The 19,350-nt window shown below is 35.9% G+C and overlaps 1 protein-coding gene and 1 non-coding gene across 8 annotated transcripts in view; both read right to left on the bottom strand.

Moving 5' to 3' along the window:
• Window positions 1-19,350, bottom strand: part of LOC105492555 (RAB3 GTPase activating protein catalytic subunit 1) — a 109,027-nt gene that overhangs the window by 30,626 nt on the left and 59,051 nt on the right. For all 7 annotated transcript variants that reach the window (XM_011759774.3, XM_011759773.3, XM_011759775.3 and 4 more), the window contains 10 exons: window positions 15,464-15,563; window positions 12,152-12,233; window positions 10,061-10,129; window positions 9,654-9,727; window positions 7,035-7,127; window positions 6,400-6,569; window positions 4,170-4,259; window positions 3,127-3,299; window positions 1,849-1,903; window positions 1,231-1,602 (listed from right to left, as the gene is read on the bottom strand). In XM_011759774.3, the coding sequence (XP_011758076.2) occupies window positions 1,231-1,602; window positions 1,849-1,903; window positions 3,127-3,299; window positions 4,170-4,259; window positions 6,400-6,569; window positions 7,035-7,127; window positions 9,654-9,727; window positions 10,061-10,129; window positions 12,152-12,233; window positions 15,464-15,563 (1,278 nt within the window). The remainder of the gene's footprint in view (window positions 1-1,230; window positions 1,603-1,848; window positions 1,904-3,126; window positions 3,300-4,169; window positions 4,260-6,399; window positions 6,570-7,034; window positions 7,128-9,653; window positions 9,728-10,060; window positions 10,130-12,151; window positions 12,234-15,463; window positions 15,564-19,350) is intronic.
• LOC112428612 (small nucleolar RNA SNORA40) lies at window positions 398-525 on the bottom strand. Its single transcript, XR_003020650.1, has one exon. It is a non-coding gene; the product is annotated as a small nucleolar RNA SNORA40 (small nucleolar RNA).

The following is a 19,350-nucleotide window of genomic DNA, read 5'->3' as shown; positions in this document are numbered from 1 at the left end:
CATATCCCATGCTGTTTAACTATCTCTTCGACAGTCCTAGAATCAATTTTTTTTTTTTAGTAAGAGACAGGGTCTATCTTTGTTACCCAGGCTGGAGTACAGTGGTGCCATCAAAGCTCAGTGCAGCCTCTAACTTCTGGGCTCAATCCTCCTGCCTCAGCCTCCTCTTTCTGAGTAGCTGCAACTACAGACACATGACCCAATACTCAGCTAATTTTTAAATTTTTGTGGAGATGAGGTGTTTGTTACTTTCTTGCACAAGCTGGTCTTGAACTCCTAGCTTCAAGAAATACTCCCACCTCGCTGTGGGGATTGCAGGCTTGAGCCACTGTGCCTGGCCTGGGACCAACCTTTATGGCTATCAGTACTCCCATCAGTTAATTGTGTCAGGTATCATAATATCCCTTCTTATATGTATCAAAACTCATACTGAACAATGAGTTCTGGGTTGCAAAAGAGGATTTATTTTTTGCACCTATTTATAAGTCTTTGTCCACAAGTTAAACAAAAACATACATAAGTGCAGTTGGATTTTCTTTTTTAAACATCTGAGCATTCACCACTCAGTTTAACAAATAATAAACCACCTTATATATGATGAGGTGATCTACTTAAACTTCAAAACATTTCTCAATTACAGAAATGGCAAACCTAAAAACCCCAAAAGTTTACTTAGATTTCTTTAATCTTTAAACATAGACTTTGTTCAAGCTTTTAAAAATCCTTGATTAAATCAAGACCACATTTATCTATGTCATTGGGAAATCTTTACCTTTAGTTTCTTTAAACATAGTCTATATGTTTATTTTTAGACATAAACTTTTTTTTTTTTCTTCTGAGACCAAGTCTCGCTCTGTTGCCCAGGCTGGAGTGCAGTGGTGCGATCTTGGCTCACTGCAACCTCCGACTGCTGGCTTCAAATGATTCTCCTGCCTCAGCCTCCCCAGTAGCTGGAAATACAGGTGTGCACCACAGCGCCCAGCTAATTTTTGTACTTTTAGTAGAGACGGGGTTTCACCATGTTGGCCAGACTTGTCTTGAACTCCTGACCTCAGGTGATCTGCCCACTGCGGCCTCCCTAAGTGCTAGGATTACAGGCGTAAGGCACCGCACCTGGCCTAAACATAGACTTTTTAGAGAATTTTCCTTACCCCAAGCACTATCTTCTACTAGGATGAAGTTATATAAACCATAAAATAAATTAAAATGGAAAGAACTAGTGCATCCTACCTGGGTTACTGGAATGTAGAGAGGTTCTCCATTATGCAGCAGTGTAAGTTTCCCATGCTGATAGAGCCGTCCTTCCGGCCTTAAATTTGCCATCTCCTTAGGTCCTCCTTTCTTGCCACTCTCTTGTCCATTTCCTTTAAGTTCTTCAGTATCACTTAGGCATTCAAAAAATTCTTCTTCGCTGTCACTCCAGGAATCCCAAGATTTTCCTACCTCTCCCTTGTCCTTATCTGTTTCTTTTAGATCATCTGGCCCCAAATGGTCTCCTGCTTTTCCAGCATCCCCTGGATATATATTAGTGACATTATCTGAAGCACTTGACTTTTTCCCCTCATCACGTGCCTTCTTTCTTTCAATACAACAATTTAACATCTTAAGAAAAGAGAAATAACATTTATAGTTGAATTAGTTACAGAAAAATAAAAATCTACCTACTGCTTGAATATTTAATTTTCACTCTCCACTTCTCAGGACATTGTGAACTGCAGTGACTACTGACTATAGATAACCTACAGCAGCACCATGAGAACATCATGTAACCCATTATTACATTTAGTATTAGAATAATCTCTGATTAAATCAAGACCACATTTATCTATGTCATTGAGAAATCTTTACCTGTAGTTTCTGATGCAGTAAACAACACCTCAGATCTGGGGGTCCACTTGCTAATCTATCAAATAAAGTAAGAAGAAAAGACAGCTTAGTTTTAGTAAAATTGCTTCAGATATGATTATTTTCTATACTACCATAATTTTTAGCTATATTGATAAGAAATCAAAACTACATTTCCACACGTAAGTGAATTCCAGAGGGGGAGCACATAGAATTAAAAGATGAAAATTTATTTTATACTCCTAGTCCACAAATCACCAACAGCAAATATAACAGATACTTCAAAACATAACAGCAAATTAGTGATAGTTTTCAGGCCAATAAAAACTCAAAATGAGAAAAAGTCCCTGAACCCCCTTCTAGGAAGTACTAGCACACAGTATTTCACACCATACAAAATAAATCAGTTTGTGTATTCAGTGCTAAATTCTTACAGTGGATTCTCACTGTAAAAACCACGATCTCCACCTGTATTTCAATAGGACCTCAGACTGTCTCTAGTTCTAGGTTCCTCTAGACCACTAGGTTCCCAGCAATCAGCCAGAGGCACTCTCTCACATTCAACATGCTTCTGGGTCTGTAAAACGTTCCAGAGCAAACTGTCTAGAACCAAGAGAGAATCCAGCTAAGCAGAGATTGGAAAATGATATAAATGTTTTTGGATCAGTAATCATTTTATATTGCTCATAATCATGATTCTCCTATCTTAGCATGGGTAGATGAGCACTAAACTATGCAATATCAACCTATGTGCTAATGAAAATGTTCTGTTTGATTAAGTAAAATGTCAATTACAAAATACAGGTTTATTACAAAAGACTTCGAAAATACATAAAAGTATAAAGAACAAAATAAAAATATAATTTCACACTGGAAAAAACTGATAGCATTTCATGTTATTTATAATCTTTTTCCTGTACAAATATAGCAACATAATTAAAAGCACTTTGTATATGTATTAGTATATTATACTTTATTAGAAACAATATGAACATCTGTTATTAAAGATTCTTGGGGAAAAAATTGTAATCAATCTGTAATTTTCTATTATAGAGATACAGTACAATTTATTTATTCTTTTATGTTTGATATTTAGGTTTTGCCTTTTTTTCTATTATATTAATAAATTTGCTGCAGTGAACACCTCTAACATAAATCATGTCTAAGCGTCTTGCCACTTTCTTAGGGCAGATTTCCTAGAAGAGGGAAAAATAGGTCAAAAGTCAAATGTCTGCTAACAAACAAAATCCTATCTAAACAACTGAAAATTGAAATTATTACCCTGGAATTAGAAAGTTGTTTTCCCATCGGAAACGCATTTCAAGAACAAATTCCTGCCAGAGGTGTGCCACTCCTTTCAACCCTCCATGGTAAAAATTGATCATACAGAGACACAAAGCCAATTTGTATGTTAAACTGTCAGATGGTGCAGACTTGAACTGATTGTAGAGATTCTAAATTTAACGAAATAGAAACAAAGCAAACTTGTTACCAAAATATTTTACACATATAATTGAAGAGTTCATAGGGAGAGATTTTAGTTCTAAAATTAACCTATCCCACCTAAACTAGGCATTATCAAATGTCTAATACACTACTGCATAAACTATTCTTAGGCAGTCCCACATTTTCAAGATTTCTACTAAGATTAAAAACATAAAGCTATAGTTTAATGAAGCTAAAGTTGTAGCTTTCAATTTCTTCTGTGGAATCTCTAGGAAATATTCCAAATTTCATGTGTTGTTTTAAAAATCTTTTAATTACAAAATGAGGATGTCTAAACAAACAAATATCATAACTGTCTAAACTGAAAATGTAAAAAGCCTTTGCTTTTTTCTCTCACCTCATGAAATCTACTTTTCAACAATAACTGTAAAGTTTGACATATATCTACTCTTGTCATTTAAATTCTTCCACTTCTTAATTTTTCAAAGACTAAACAAAGAGACCATGAAAATTTACCTAATTTTACACATTTTACTTCATTAAAGAGTTTTCCATTTACTAACTAGTTTTAAAATATAGAAAAGAATCTGTTGAAAAACATAAATTTAATGATTTCACCAAAACTCTACAATGAGAGAAATCCTACAGCTGTGTAGAGTATATTCATGCTATTTTTTCATTGTTTCCAGAAAAATTCTTGCTACTCAAAATGTGTATCTGTGCTAGTTATCTAGGTGGAAACCATGATCTCCCATCCAAAATTCCCAAGGTGATTTTTAAAATAAAAAGATATTAAGCTATTAAACTAGAAATATATAGAACCTCTAGAAATTCAGTGCATTTAAAACATTTTAATATTAAACCCCAAATCAACTTACATAGTCTTCACTCTCTGATGGAGGATAATTATTATCTGTTGAAGTAGTTACATCTAATGGTTTCTCAGAAACAGCATCAGGGAATAAGAACTTGAAGGAAAGGAAAAAAAACAATCGTGTTTTAGACCACATTTCCTATTTTGTTGACTTTTATAACTCATATAGACATTATTTAACTTTTTAATGGTTTTGCTGCTCTAACAATAGAAATGTTCCAGTTGTATTGGCCAGTTTGTTCTACAATCTCAATTTTTTTCTATTTTTCCTTGAAAATACACAAGGTTTCAGTGACTAGCCAATTTTAGAAATTAGAATTCTTTTCTTAAAAGTAATCACTTGATTCTGTAAGCTGAATGGTGCAAAAGCAAAATCTCATCACTGTGACTTCATGCTCATCCAAGGCCATTACATTTTTTTAGTTACTACTATTTAAAAAACAAAACCATAAAAGACAATTTAAAAACACCCATGTAGTCATGAGGATCTGAAGAGTTATATCATCCACAGGCTTTCATATATAGACTACTAAGAGATGATATTCAAAACCCACAATTTTATTTTATGATACCCCTGGAAAGTAGGAAGCAGTCTAAACCTATAATAACCGACGTACCTTTTCCATGTGGTTTCTGTTTATATGTACGTGTAGGAGTGGTCAAAACAATCCAGTGTACATGACAACTAAGCTACATGATTTGAATAACATTCTTTAAGAATACAGTCTTAAAAAGGAGGCTCTCTACAGAAATTTATTTATAGTCCTTTTACCACTGTTCCTCTCAATTGTTTTGTGGTATTGCTGATTAGTAATTCCTCTCACTATGTATACTTTGCCACATATTATAGAACATGTCCAACACTTTTAAAAATTAGATGACCTACTATGTGCCAAGTGCCAGTACCAGGCACAATTACCAGCATTGTCCTATTCTCATACAACTGTTTGGGCTAAGTATCACTGCCCACATCTTACGACGTACAAGCTAAAAAGTTGGCTAAGAGTTTTGTTCAGACAAATGGTAGATAAGATTAACATTAAGTTTCCAAGTCCAGTTTTCTTTTCAACACTTTTCTTGAAGGTTCTTCCCAATGCACAAATTTCCAGGAATATTATTTTAACCACAATTACAGTAAAAATAGCTATCATTTATCAAAGGCCCATATATGCCAGGCAGTGTCACAGAAGATCCTGTAATCCTCACAGCAATCTCGCAAGGCTTTGTTAGCCAGATTTTATAGATGAGGAAACTGAAGTGACTTATTCAAAGTCACGCAGTAAGTCATGCAGACATTAAACCATGGTGTGGATGCCCCCAGGCTGGGGCCATTCCATCCTGTTATACCTAGGAGCCACCTTAGCCCTCTACTTATCTCCCTCTCATTCTCACTAAAAGCTTTCTCTCAACTACTGTCAAAGCAACTTTTCAAAAATATAATTCTGGGGCCAGGTGCAGTGGCTCACGCCTGTAATTCCAGCAGTTTGGGAGGCCGAGGCGGGCGGATTATGAGGTCAGGAGATCAAGACCATCCTGGCTAACACGGTGAAACCCCATCTCTACTAAAAAAATACAAAAAATTAGCCAGGCGTGGTGGCACGCAACTGTAGTTCCAGCTACTAGGGAGGCTGAGGCAGGAAAATCGCTTGAACCCAGGAGGTGGAGGTTGCAGTGAGCCGAGACGCGCAACTGCACTCCAGTCTGGGTGACAGAGCGAGACTTCATCTCAAAAAAAAAAGAAAAAAAATTCTAATCATTTTGATCTTCTACTTAAACTGCAAGATAAAAGCCAGTGCTTCAGCATGGCAGGTTATCTACTACTTCTCCAGCCTCAACCCTGGTCACGCTCTGGGAAGCACCCTACAAAATGTCAACTGTTCAGCATGCTCTCGAACCTCTGCTATTCCTCTGCTTCTAAAGCCTTCTTTTCATCAAGATTCAGCTCAAATGTCCCTCTTCATGAAGCCTTCCCTGATTCCCACTGCCCAGACAGGGACAAATGCACCTCTGCTGTGCTCTCACAGCCCCCTTGCCAGATTTCTCACGTGCAACATGGTATCATAAGTACTATTTACTTTCCTTCTCACCACTAAACTAGTAGGAATTTTCTATATGTGGTAACTGTTTCACTCATTTTATATTCCAAAGTCACTGTCTACCACATAGAAGGAGCTGAATATATAATGAATAAATGATTCTGCAGATAGACCTATAAAGACAGAACATTTAATTACCAGGAGAATAGTATTGAGGACATCATTATTTAGCGGTGACTCCTCTACACCTCTGTGTTTTCGGATTTTCTTCTTTGCAGTGTGTACCATATTTGAAACTGATAATTTATGAATTGGAACTGATGCCGGCTCTGTCAATTTTGACAAAGCATGAGTTATATCAGCAGTTTCTAAAAAAAGAACAGAAATAAATATAAATTATATCGCCAACCTTAGCAGGTGAAAGTGATGAACAAATTGATGATTGTATAGAATATTTTACTCATTCTTTTTACTAGTGTTACATGGTCTTGGAATTATAAAATATTAATATACACATTCAGCTTTATGTGCAAGCATGAGTGACAATGGTGTCACACAAATTATTTCTCCCCAGGAGACTTCAAAATTTAACCTCTAAAACTCTACTTTTCAAAATATTTTACATTTTTGGTGGAAAGAACTTATTAAATGCCCTTAATGTCTTAACAAGCACTGGGTATAGCCTGGAAAGGAACTGTAGCTGTCTAGTCCATCAAAACTTGATTCTCCAACTTAATTCAAAATGAGAAAATAGATGAAAAGTTGCTGAAAAATGTGCCAAGGAAAAAGAGGAAGACATCTGAAGGTAATGTTAAAAAAAAAATGTAGGTTACCTTTGCCTTCTTCCTCAAATGCGGATCGTCCAAGAATCTCATCAGTTGACTCCTTTCGACGGCAAATTTTAAAAAATTCAGTGACAAAATCACCTATGTAGGAAAAAAGTTATCATTTTTGACACTTAAGTGAAAAAACAAAATCAGTCCTATAAATTATGTTTTCCACAAAAGCTATTAAGATATGGTAGAAAGTAAAACCATTCAGTTTTTCCATTGAAAAAGGCAAGAATTAATCCTATATCAAAGGTAGCCTTGTTCTTTTCTTTCTCTCCATGTCCCAGGATATTTAAAAAGCTTTTCCTTAGAATTCCTTCTAGAAGGAAAGAAAAAAATAATTGTACCTAATAGTACTTACTATATGCCTCAATGAGACCCAGCATCCATCTGTCATTAAGTTACATAAGTAACAAGAACTTACTCTAGGTATGTAGTAATCTTTCCCCAACTGCTACTCTACTAGAATCTAAATCCATTAATAAATAAAATAAAGAAGAAACACTAAAGATATGTTTCTAGAGGATTAGGAAATCATGTAGGATAAATATATTTCAGTTTCTGCTACATATTAATGGTATTCTTTCTGTCATTATTATTATTTTTGAGACAGAGTCTTACTCAGTCGCCCACGCTGGAGTGCAGTGGCACAATCATGGCTCACTGCAGCCTTGACCTCCCAGGCTCAGGTGATCCTCCCACCTCAGCCTCCTGGGTAGGCTGGGACTGCAGGTGTGCATCACCATGCCCAGCTAATTTTTGTATTTTTTGTAGAGACGAGGTTTTGCCAGTTGCCAACGCTGGACTCAAACTCCTGGGCTCAAGCAATCCGCCTGCCTCAGCCTCTCAAAGTGCCGGGATTATAGGCATAAGCCATTGCACCCAGCTGTCTGTCATTATTATAAAAAGAGGTAAAGTGATTTGAATCTTCTAAAGAGCAACAATGTTTACACAAATAAAGGAATGCTTGACAAATACCATCAGTACTAAGATACATCAAGTACATCTAAATTTTATAATTCACCAACTAATTCTGAATTAACCCATAACTTTTTGGGGGCTTCCTCAGAAAGGTAGGAAAAGTCTATAATCTAGTCATACAAAATATTATAAGAAGTAAGGTAAGATCATGGAACATTAAACTAAAATGAGAATACTTTCAATTCTAAGATCCTCAGCAAATATCACAGAGTCACAAAATGAGGAATAATAATGTTACTAAGAAGCAACTTAGTACGTAAACATAATATGTAGTAATTCAATGATTAAACAACAGAAAGCATTTACTGTTCATTTACTATAACAAAGGCACTGTTAAATGTGATATATATACATGCACACAGGTACATAATCTCATTTGATCCTCCCAATAACCCTATGAAGTAAGTACTAATGTTATCTCTATTTTACTTATGAGGACTCTGGGGCTTAAAAAGATTAAGAAACTTGACCAATGTGGTCAATCTAGGATTTGAACTGAGGTCTGTCCAACTGTAAAACTCTTGACATTGACTCTACACTGTTGCCCTAAAACCCCAGACAAATTCGCCAATGGTGGACTTATACATTATACATCTTTGTTTTCGCTATTATATAGTTAGCACAAATAGCAACTACTAATCAGCATTTGACAAATAGCATATGAATGATAAAGAGCCCAAGAAAACAATGCTTTAGAGAAATGCATCATTACTGTCATAATAAATATTTGGTAACTCCATCAGTTAAATGGTAATATATCAAGTGATAGGGAGTTAAGGTAGCATAGATGAACATTAAAAAAAGGAGAAAATATTATGTGTACTAAATATAAGGAGGAAAAAGATGACAAGGCACATTGAGGAGATGGGTTCAAAAGACTTCATGAAAGAGATACACCTAAAAAAAGAGAAGGGGACGAATCCCAGACATAAGATACAATAATAGTATCTGAATAGCAATTAATATTTTTCAAAGTACTTCCATTTATGTTATTTCACTTGATCCCTCAAATAACCTTGTGAGGTGTATAAGATTATTCACATTTCTTTTCCCATATCAGAAATAGGCTGCAGATGTGACACAACTCTACAGAAGGGCTCTAATGTGCACTATCAAAAACAGTGCTCTTCAGGCTGGGCGTGGTGGCTCACTCCTGTAATGCTAGCATCTTGGGAGGCCGAGGCGGGTGGATCACGAGGTCAGGAGATCAAAACCATCCTGGCTAACATGGTGAAACCCCGTCTCTACTAAAAACACAAAAAATTAGCGGGCGTGGGGGTTGGCGCCTGTAATCCCAGCTACTCAGGAGGCTGAGCAGGAGAATGGCGTGAACCCGGGAGGTGGAGCTTGCAGTGAGCTGAGATGGCGCCACAGAACTCCAGCCTAAGTGACAGAGTGAGACTCCATCTCAAAAACAAAACAAAAAAAAGAGCGTCAGAAAAATAAAGCTGAGATAATGAGAAAATAATGGAGAATTTGCTGGCACTATGCAAAAAAGGATTCACTGCTACTGGCAATGATTTTTTTCCTACATGGTGTTAACTGAGGAGGTGACAAAGTACAAAGAATGTATGCAGTGTTTCTGATTTGGAAGTTAAGCAGATCAGTGGTATTTCAGGAATGGAGCATAATACACCTTACCTAGCAAACACTGAGGATTCTCAGCTTTTCGAACTCTAACAGACCAATGCGGAGCTTGAATAGGATCCAAATCACTAAAACGCAAACCAATAAACATAAGATCCTAATTATGACAATCTGCAAGATTCATGAACTTATTAAAATGCAGTCTAATGAAAACATAGAAGGACAAGCAATCCATTTAGCCTCCCTTAAACTTACTCTTATCCAGATACATAGAGCCATTTGGATAAGTTTTTAAAAAATAACATCATAAGAAATCAAAGTCCTTAGACAATAAAACACAAAAGGGAACACTAAAATCAAAAGAAAACAATAAAAAATGCACATAAAAATTACTAGCAATTTGAGAGTTATTCTACTGAAGTTTTTAAATCTCATTGTATTACTACTCTTAACATACTTACGAATAAACATCATTATCCACAATGATCCCTTCAGTCAGATGAGGCCATGTAGTAGCTAAATGGAGTTCACTAAAGTAAAACATAAAATACAACCAAAAGCTTTAATACTGACTCAGCAATTATATTTAATACTTCTAGAAAACTATTCCAAGAAAACAAAAGTATGTTACAGTGGCATTATTTATAATACAACAAACTGGAAACAACTTATTTAGCAAATGGTAGCACATTCTTATGAAGTTAATGTTTTGCAAACATTAATCTCATTATACATAATAGTCAAAAAGCATAAATAACCCACCAACTAATGAATGGATAAACAAAATGTGGCATATCCATACAAGGGTATATTTACAGTCATAAAAAGCACAGAAGTACCTTAATTCCCCCTTATCCACAGCCTCACTTTCTGCAGTTTTAGTTACCCTAAATCAACTGCAGTCTGAAAATATTAAGTGAAAAATTCCAGAAAAAAAAATCCATAAATTTAAAATTGCATGTTGTTCTGAGTAGCATGGTGAAATCTTGTGCCATCCCACCGCAGTAGGTGAATCATCCCTTTGTCCAGTGTATCTACACTGTCTATGCTATCTGCCCTGTTATTCACTTACTAACTGTCTTGGTGATCAGAGAGATCACAAGAAGAATGTCATGGTACAATGAGATATACTGAGAGAGATAGATCACATTCACATAACTTTTATTAAGGAAGAATGTGCATGGTACAATGAGATATACTGAGAGAGACAGATCACATTCACATAACTTTTATTAAGGTATATTGTTATAGCTGTTCTATGTTATTATTAGTTATTATTGTCAATCACTTACTGTGCCTAATTTATATTTATTTTATGTATTTATTTATTTTGTATTACTACATCACCTGGAAATCTTACTGTGCCAAATTTATAAATTAAATTTTACTACTTATATGTATGCATAGGAAAAAACAATGTATTTAGTGTGTGGTACTGTCCATGGTTTCAGTCATCCACCGGGGATCTTGCAACATACCAGCTGTGGATAAGGGGTGACTACTGTACTGATTCATGCTACAAGATGGACAAACCTTGAAAACATGCTAATTAAAAGAAGTGAGACACAAAGAAAGCCACATGTCGTATGATTCCATTTATACAAAATGTCCAGAATAGGTAAATTCAAAGAGACAGAAAGTAGATCAGTGTTTGCCTAGAGTCAGAGGGCTGAGAAGACTAGGGGGAAATGATGGCTAAGAGGTGAAGAATTTCTTTTTAAGGTTATGAAAATGTTCTGGAATTAGATGATTATGATGGTTGCACAGCTCTGTAAATATTAAAAACCATTGAATTGTACACTTTTAAATAGCGAATTTTATGGCAGGTAAATTATATCTCAAGTTTCAAAAATGTTATAGATCAGGAGTTGGCAAACATTTTCTATAAAGAGCCAGAGAGTAAGTATCTTAGGCTTTGTGAACCATGTACAGTCTGTTTTATTTTTTTTCTTTTATAACCTTTAAAAATGTAAACACCATCCTGACTTCACTGACCATACAAAAACAGGCTAATGGCCAGATCTGGCCCAAAGGATACAGTTTGCTGAATTATAGATGAATATTAAATCTCAGAAAGTTTTCATGTAAAATTATAAAATAAAGAAAGCAAATGTAGGTCTTTCTTTCTTTTTTTGAGACGGAGTCTTGCTCTGTTGCCCAGGTTGGAGTGCAGTGGTGTGATCTTAGCTCACTGCAACCTCTGCCTGCCAGGTTCAAGTGATTCTTGTGCCTCAACCTCTTGAGTAGCTGGTATTACAGGTGTGCACAACCACACCCATTTAATTTTTATATTCTTTCATAGAGACGGGGTTTCGCCACGTTGGTCAGGCTGGTCTTTAATACCTGACCTCAGGAGTCGCCCACTGCAGCCTCCCAAAGTGCTAGGATTACAGGCATGAGCCTGTGCCTGGCCCAGGTGTACATCTTTCTTTATTTCCAGTACTACATTCATCCCAGCAGGCTATAGCATCATAAAGCACAGTAAAATCAATATCAATATAAATTTGAAGTAAAATATTCCCACAATTCAAATGACAGGTTGAAATTCTCACCTAATAGGATCTTCGCAGGCACCAAATGGTAACTTGCCAAACTCCAAACCTCCAACTTCTCCTCCTACAAGGGCATCTATGTCTAAACAAAAGAAATATTTTTCCATCATTTGGGAAAAAATACAGAAGAGTCTATTCTAGTTCAGCCCTTTGGAATATTATAGCTTTAAAAGTGTCTACAAGAGAACACATATAGCAAGTTAGCAAGTTAGAGCAAGTTACAGCATACGTAGTCTAACAAATATTTGACTTCCCCAGAGAATGTTATAGTAAAAGGGCACACTTATTTCCTATTTATCCAATATTTCATTCAGGCCATGTATTTTAAATTTTGCCCTTCTCAAATATTCCTTAAATATTACTCAAGAGAATATTACTTCTGTAATTTTTTTGCATTTTAAAAGAATGTAATTAATATAATCCAAAAAGAGTATCCAAGTATTTAAAAATCTATTCACCAACTACATTAATCAGTTTTGCTGTCAGTAATTTCTGAATAGGAAATTAGTACATTTGTCATCATTAATAACATTATATTTTGGTTGACAGTAAATGGAAATATATAAATCAGAAAAGAACCTCCTTTCCATTATGAATGGCACACTAGACTAGAAGAAAACTTAGAAGGTAAATCATTCCTCTTAGTTCTGTCTCTCCTGAGGAAGTAATAAGCATTTCTAAAAGTCATCAAAAGAATTTTTTTTCTCTTTGAAATAATACAAATTGTGATGTTTAATTATTCACATTACACAAGGATTTCCTAAAATTAAAGCCTACTGAGTTAAGAAAACTTCCCATATTTGCTAAAATCACATCTGATATTTATCTACATCCTAAGTAAATGATTTAAAATTAGTCATCAAATATGAATCAATTACTTGATTCGGTAAATTTTCTCAAGTCAATTCCATTTTTCCAGCTAAAGAATGCTTATAATAAGAAAGATCACAATGACTAGCATTGTTACAAGTGAGTTTGTAAAAGTTCAAAATTACGAGCACATTTTTATAAATTAGTAAATTAAAAATTATTACTAAAATATAACTGTTTTAGCTGAATTAAAAAGGGAGAAGCAACTCGTGGAATGAAAAGCGTATTGGGCTTGGAGTTTGACTAGTGTTTGTACGCAAACTTTATCACATGGTGACCATATGACTTTAAGCCACTTACGTGAGTTCTTTAAAAAACTTACAATCTAAGAAACTTACATCTCTAAGAAGGATAATAATACATGTCTTGGGCCGGGCACAATGGCTCAAACCTCTAATTCCAGCACTTTGGGAAGGTGGGGAGGGTGGATCACCTGAGGTCAGGAGTTCGAGATCAACCTGGCCAACATGGTGAAACCCCGTATCTACTAAAAAATACAAAAATTATCCAGGCATGGTGGCGCATACCTGTACTCAGGAGGCGGAGGCTGAGGCAGGAGAATCGCTTGAACCCAGGAGGCAGAGGTTGCAGTGAGCCGAGATCATGCCACTGCACTCCAGCCTGGGTGACAGAGCAAGACTCTCTCAAAAAACAAAAGATAATAATAATAATTGTCTCATAGGTAAGTGAAAATTATACAAAATAGGATATAAAATATGAAAAGCACAGTGTCTTGTCCATATTATATTACATGTTCAGTCCCTTTCCCCTTATAAAGGAAAATGTTAAGAATTTATATGACTTTCAACTTACTGAGGGAGAAGGTTAATATTTTTAATCCCCATTTTAAAAACTTGACAATAGAAGATTAACAAAGACCTTATTGGCAATCTTATAATGCTAAGGTTCTAACTCTTGGGCTTCTTCACAGATCACGAGCAGACAACACTACCTTAGGAAAGCTTTAAAACTGCTTTGTAAGAGAGTAGCCTTGGGGGAAAAAAAAGTAAGATAAGAATGGAAACTTCTAACTAGATGTATACTATAACTTGTCCAGTGGGTACTGTTATCTGGGAACTAAAATCACCAACACAAACATTTGCGTGTTTCTTCTGATATAAATCTAAAGCTTAGCTTTTATTTCTCTGTTGTAGTTTAGATACGGTCCTTTCATAGTGTACATTAGAGTTGCAAATTATTTTGTGATATATAAAATAAAATAGTAGTAGTACATATAACTGCCAAAAGCTAAGGATATATTACATTAAAAAAAAAATTTTTTTTGAGACAGAGTCTCACTCTGTCACCTAGGCTGGAGTACAGTGGTACAATGTCGGCTCACTGCAACCTCCACCTCCCAGGTTCAAGGGATTCTTCTGCCTCCGCCTCCCGAGTAGCTGGGATTACAGGCTCCTGCCACTGCACCTGGCTAATTTTTATATTTTTAGTAGAGACAAGGTTTCACCATGTTGGCCAGGCTGGTCTTGAACTCCTGACCTCAGGTCATCTGCCTGCCTTGGCTTCCCAAAGTGCTGGGATTACAGGTGTGAGTCACCATGCCTGGCCTGTATTATATTAATTTTTATATCATCTCATGCCTACCAATTATTTTCAATCCTATAACTAGCCAACTACTTAGAACAAAAATAAACAATAAAGAATATTAGTTTATTTTATTTCTCTTTAGGGGAGGTAGATTAAAAAATGTTTTCAAGCTAGTGAAATTCTTGTATTTTATAAGTTTGTGTTATATTCCTTATTAGATGGGCTTCAATATAATCAAACATATGAAAGAAACACCCATGAATCAAAATGTTAATTAGGACATATGTCCATGAAACTGAGGTAATGTGTTGTTCATATTGCTGTCCTTAGCACTGCCTAGTCTATTACAGGTTAATAATTAATAATTGTTGAATGAATCTGTTTATCAAGGGTAAGCAGGCAAATTGATTTTGATTATATTTCTATAACATACAAGTTAATTATTATTTTCCCCTACATATATTTTTCTTCTCTGCTTTCCTTGTTTAGCCCCCTTTCTTGAAACAATACTCTCTTTAAAGTTTTTTGCATGTCTGTTCTCATTTTATGAGGGTGAGCTGAGAACAGCTCTGCTCTTATAATAGTCTAAAAACAGACATGTTAATCATTCGCTACATTTATGGCATATGATGTGCCACAGCAAGGGGTGCCTTATAGAAGGCTTTTAAAGACAGATTGTCAAACATAGAGTATTACTATCTCTAGAAAACCCACAGTTTTTCTTTAAGAGAAAAAAAATGATAAGGGCAATGAAAGCAACAATATTACATTTAAAATGAATCACAAATATTTCTAATGTAAAACACTTGAAACTCTTGTTAAGTAATTTTAATTTCTGAATGTATCTTCTTTTCCATTTATATTCAGTAAGTTAAATATAGTTCTAAATGCTCTCACCTGGAGGTTGCTGAGGCCAAAAATACTGTTGCCAATCTTGAAGTACATAGGTGAATCGAATAGCAATACTAACTGGAGGCAATGGAGTTAAAGGACATCCCTAGGAAATACATGCAAAGACAATATCATGTAAATGCTGGTACCCTTTCGTATTAATTCAACATCAAAATTTCAAACTTATGGAACGGATTAATACTACCTTTATGAAACCTGGATTTTCAGATTCTAGTGTTAAACAACAGGGTGCATATTCTAGTTATTAAAAACATGATATTCTAGCCATTCGAAAGGAAAAATAAGTCACTGAAGTCATTAGAGCCACAGATGCAAAACTTAGGAAATCCTTTTCACAGAAGAAATTTTCACAGTCCAAAAGCTCAAGAAGTGGATCAGGGATGAACAAGAGGAAAGATCCTATACTAAGCAACAGTACTGGCAATTTTGAGACCGGGTTTTTAAAAATGGAAAAGTAAACTTTCCAAAGAATCACTGTATTTTTGTCCACATATTTGTGTGTACAGAAGGATTTCCATAATTTCTGCATACTGCTTCCACAAATGTTTTCATTTGATGTAGCTAAAAAAAGTTTCTAAAACAATGTCATAGCTTTAAAATAAAGCTGTTTAAACTGTTATTAGAAAAAGAGATATTACATTCTATTAAGCAAAATGTTCTTTAAAGTATCTTTTACTGTTTTAATCATAAAACACCATTTCTTACTATTCACTTCAGACATATTAAATGTGAAAAAAAGGTGATTCATTTTTCAAATAAGTAAAAGTATTAGAAAAGTATAAGACTTGGTTTGGGGAGAGAATGTCTCTTCTTTCTTTTAAATGAAAATAAACTCAAATGAAAGCCAGCCTTGAATATTTAACCAAAATTTCAGACTAAGAGAAATGAATGCTCACTCACACAAAATAGATTAACGAATCAGTTAACAAAAGAAAACTTAGATTTATCTGTCAATTCATGAAAAATCACAAAACCTAATACTGTCATTTAAACATCCTATGACCTCAGCTTTCCTTCATAATGCTTAATCTGAACTAATATAAAATAGGACTTAAATATGCATAGGAATCACCTAGGGAACTTGTGAAATGCAGATTCAATACTCTTCTGCATATCTAACCAGTTTCCAGATGCTGCTGTTCAGGAGACTACACTTTGAGTGCAAAGGAATACATGACATTTACATTTAGCTCAGCAGCAGCATCTATAAATGTCACTAGTAGCTTTAAGAACACAAACTCAGTCTGAAGTCACAAGAGTAGATAGCTGCTCCCAAAAAACTGAATTCAGTTTTGGGCTCCTGTGCCCAACAGCAAGGTGAGATTTTGGCTGGTCAGTGTATCAACTTTTTAGTCATGTCCAGAGATCAAATGAGCATTCACCTATAATAAGGGGTAAATGTTCTAGAAGCCATAACAAGGCCACTTTGACACATGACCTCTGATCCAGTCACACAGATAAATACAAAAACAGATTCCCAGAAAGAAAGAATTAGGGCCAGGCACGGTGGCTCACGCCTGTAATCCCAGCACTTTGGGAGGCCAAGGCGGGTGGATCATTTGAAGTCAGGAGTTCAAGACCAGCCTGGCCAACATGGTGAAACCCCATCTCTACTAAAAATACAAAAACTAGCCGGGCAGTAGTGATGTGTGCCTGTAATCCCAGCTGTTTGGGAGGCTGAGGCAGGAGAATCGCTTGATCGCAGGAGGCAGAGGTTGCAGTGCCTCACCACTGCAGTCCAGCCTGGATGATAGAGTAAGACCCCATCTCAAAAAAAAAGAAAAGAAAAGAAAAGAAAAGAAAAGAAGAGAAGAGAAGAGAAGAGAAGAGAAGAGAAGAGAAGAGAAGAGAAGAGAAGAGAAGATAAAAGAAAAGAAGGGAGGGAGGGAGGGAGGGAGGAAAGGAAAGGAAAGGAAGAAAGGGGAGAGAGAGAGAGAGACAGAGATGAGAGAGAGAGAGAGAGAGAGTAAGAAAGAAGGAAGGAAGGAGGGAGGGACGGAAAGAAGGAAGGAAGGAAGGAAGGAAGGAGGGAGGGAGGGAGGGAGGGAGGGAGGGAGGGAGGAAGGAAGGAAGGAAGGAAGGAAGGAAGGAAGGAAGGAAGGAAGGAAGGAAGGAAGGAAGGATTAGGATGAAAAATGATGGAAATATCTTTGTGGACCCTGGAGGATAACTGGGGTTCAAGGCACATGCCTTAAGGTATGGAAGGCGGCACTGACAATCTAGGATGAAACCAAAAGGGCTCAGTCCAGAATGAGGGCATTGCAAGACTCTCTGCTTAAGCCAGACATTGGGACAGGTCACTCCTGCTTGGCACAACGGCTTTATTGGAAGGTATGGGACTGGGGGCTATTGTGTGAAGGGAAAAAACCCTCACCTGCATGTGGTGAGCAAGCAACCCAAGATTCTAAGACCAGTTATCAAAACCCCAACATTACTACAGAGCAAGAGACTCCAAACACTATTTTAAGACCTAGTTCTGAAATATTCTGCAGGTAGGGAGTAACCATAAAACTACAAAATCACTAGAGAGGATGGATGGGAGTGAACATTAAAAATTTAAAATGAAACTCATTCAAAATGAGCCTACAAACTAAACTTCTCAAAACATAAAAAAGTAGTTCTAAAAGAGACAAACATCCAAATCAACAGTCATAATATAATACCATAAAATGTAAAGAACATCTCAAGAACTAAGAATGTCTAAACTGAAAAAGAAAAGACGATGAAGTTATGAGAGTTTTCAAATATTTACAGGATTAAACTTAAGCGCCCAAACCAGCTCTTAAATTCAATTTTCTCAAATCAATTTTGAGAGATGTTTCTTATCAAAAAAATAAGTTTTAGGTTTGTCAGATGATGAGATAAACTGATTAAAAACTTTTTTTAAAGTACTGCTAATAAATAGCCAAGATCTAAGTTAGGTTCCAGAGATCAATGTATTCCCTACCTTCAAAAAAGAGATGTGACATAAAAGATCTGAAGATAATATTCATTAATGATTTCTTAAGAAGAAAGACTAAGGCCCAGCGCAGTGGCTCACACCCGTTATCTTGGTACTTTGGGAGGCTGAGCAGGCGGACTGCTTGAGCCTAGGAGTTTAAGACCAGCCAGAGCAACATGGTGAAACCCTGTCTCTACAAAAAATATAAAGATTAGCTGTGTGTGGTGATGCACACCTACAGTCCCAACTACTCAGGAGGCAGAGGTGGGAAGATTCAGTGACCCCAGGAGGTTGAGGCTACAGTGAGCCATAATCATGCCCTACACTGCAGCCTGGGTGATAGAGTGAGACCCTGTCTCAAAAAAAAAGAAAAGAGGAAGAGAAAGAAGAGGAAGAGGAGGAGGAAGAGGAGGAGGAAGAGGAAGAAGAAGAAGAAGAAGAAGAAATGAGGCATTGATATTTCCATGTGACCAGAAACTTGATCTAAAAATTTTAAATATAATTGAAGACTTATGGTAAGAGCAAAGGAAAAATAATGGAGAAGATACTAATACATACTTGCCTTTTACAAAAATTTCCCAAACTATATGTGGAATTAAACAGTACCCACAGCACTTCAGAGCCCAGAAGGTTTTTGAAAAGACTATTACATATATACATGGAATTCTCTAAAATCGAAGCATCTGTAATTTTTCTAATGGAGATAATCACAAGCCACTGCTAACAGTTGTCACTTTGAGGAGACAGGTGGAGAGGTAAAAGAAGCTTTTACTTTAATTTCCTAACCTGGTAAATGCATTACATTTTTTTAACATCAAAGGGATTTATGTAGTTGGTAATAATCCTACCAGCACACTATTTAGGTCCTCAACACTAAAAACATACCTTTATGATTAAATTCTAATCCTAAATATCTTTCTAACAAATGTTA

This window comes from Macaca nemestrina, chromosome 11 (assembly GCF_043159975.1).
Source record: "Macaca nemestrina isolate mMacNem1 chromosome 11, mMacNem.hap1, whole genome shotgun sequence".
Taxonomy (NCBI): Eukaryota; Metazoa; Chordata; class Mammalia; order Primates; family Cercopithecidae; genus Macaca; species Macaca nemestrina.
The sequence above is the reverse complement of the archived record's forward strand: the minus strand, read 5'-3'. Positions and strand labels throughout refer to the sequence as shown.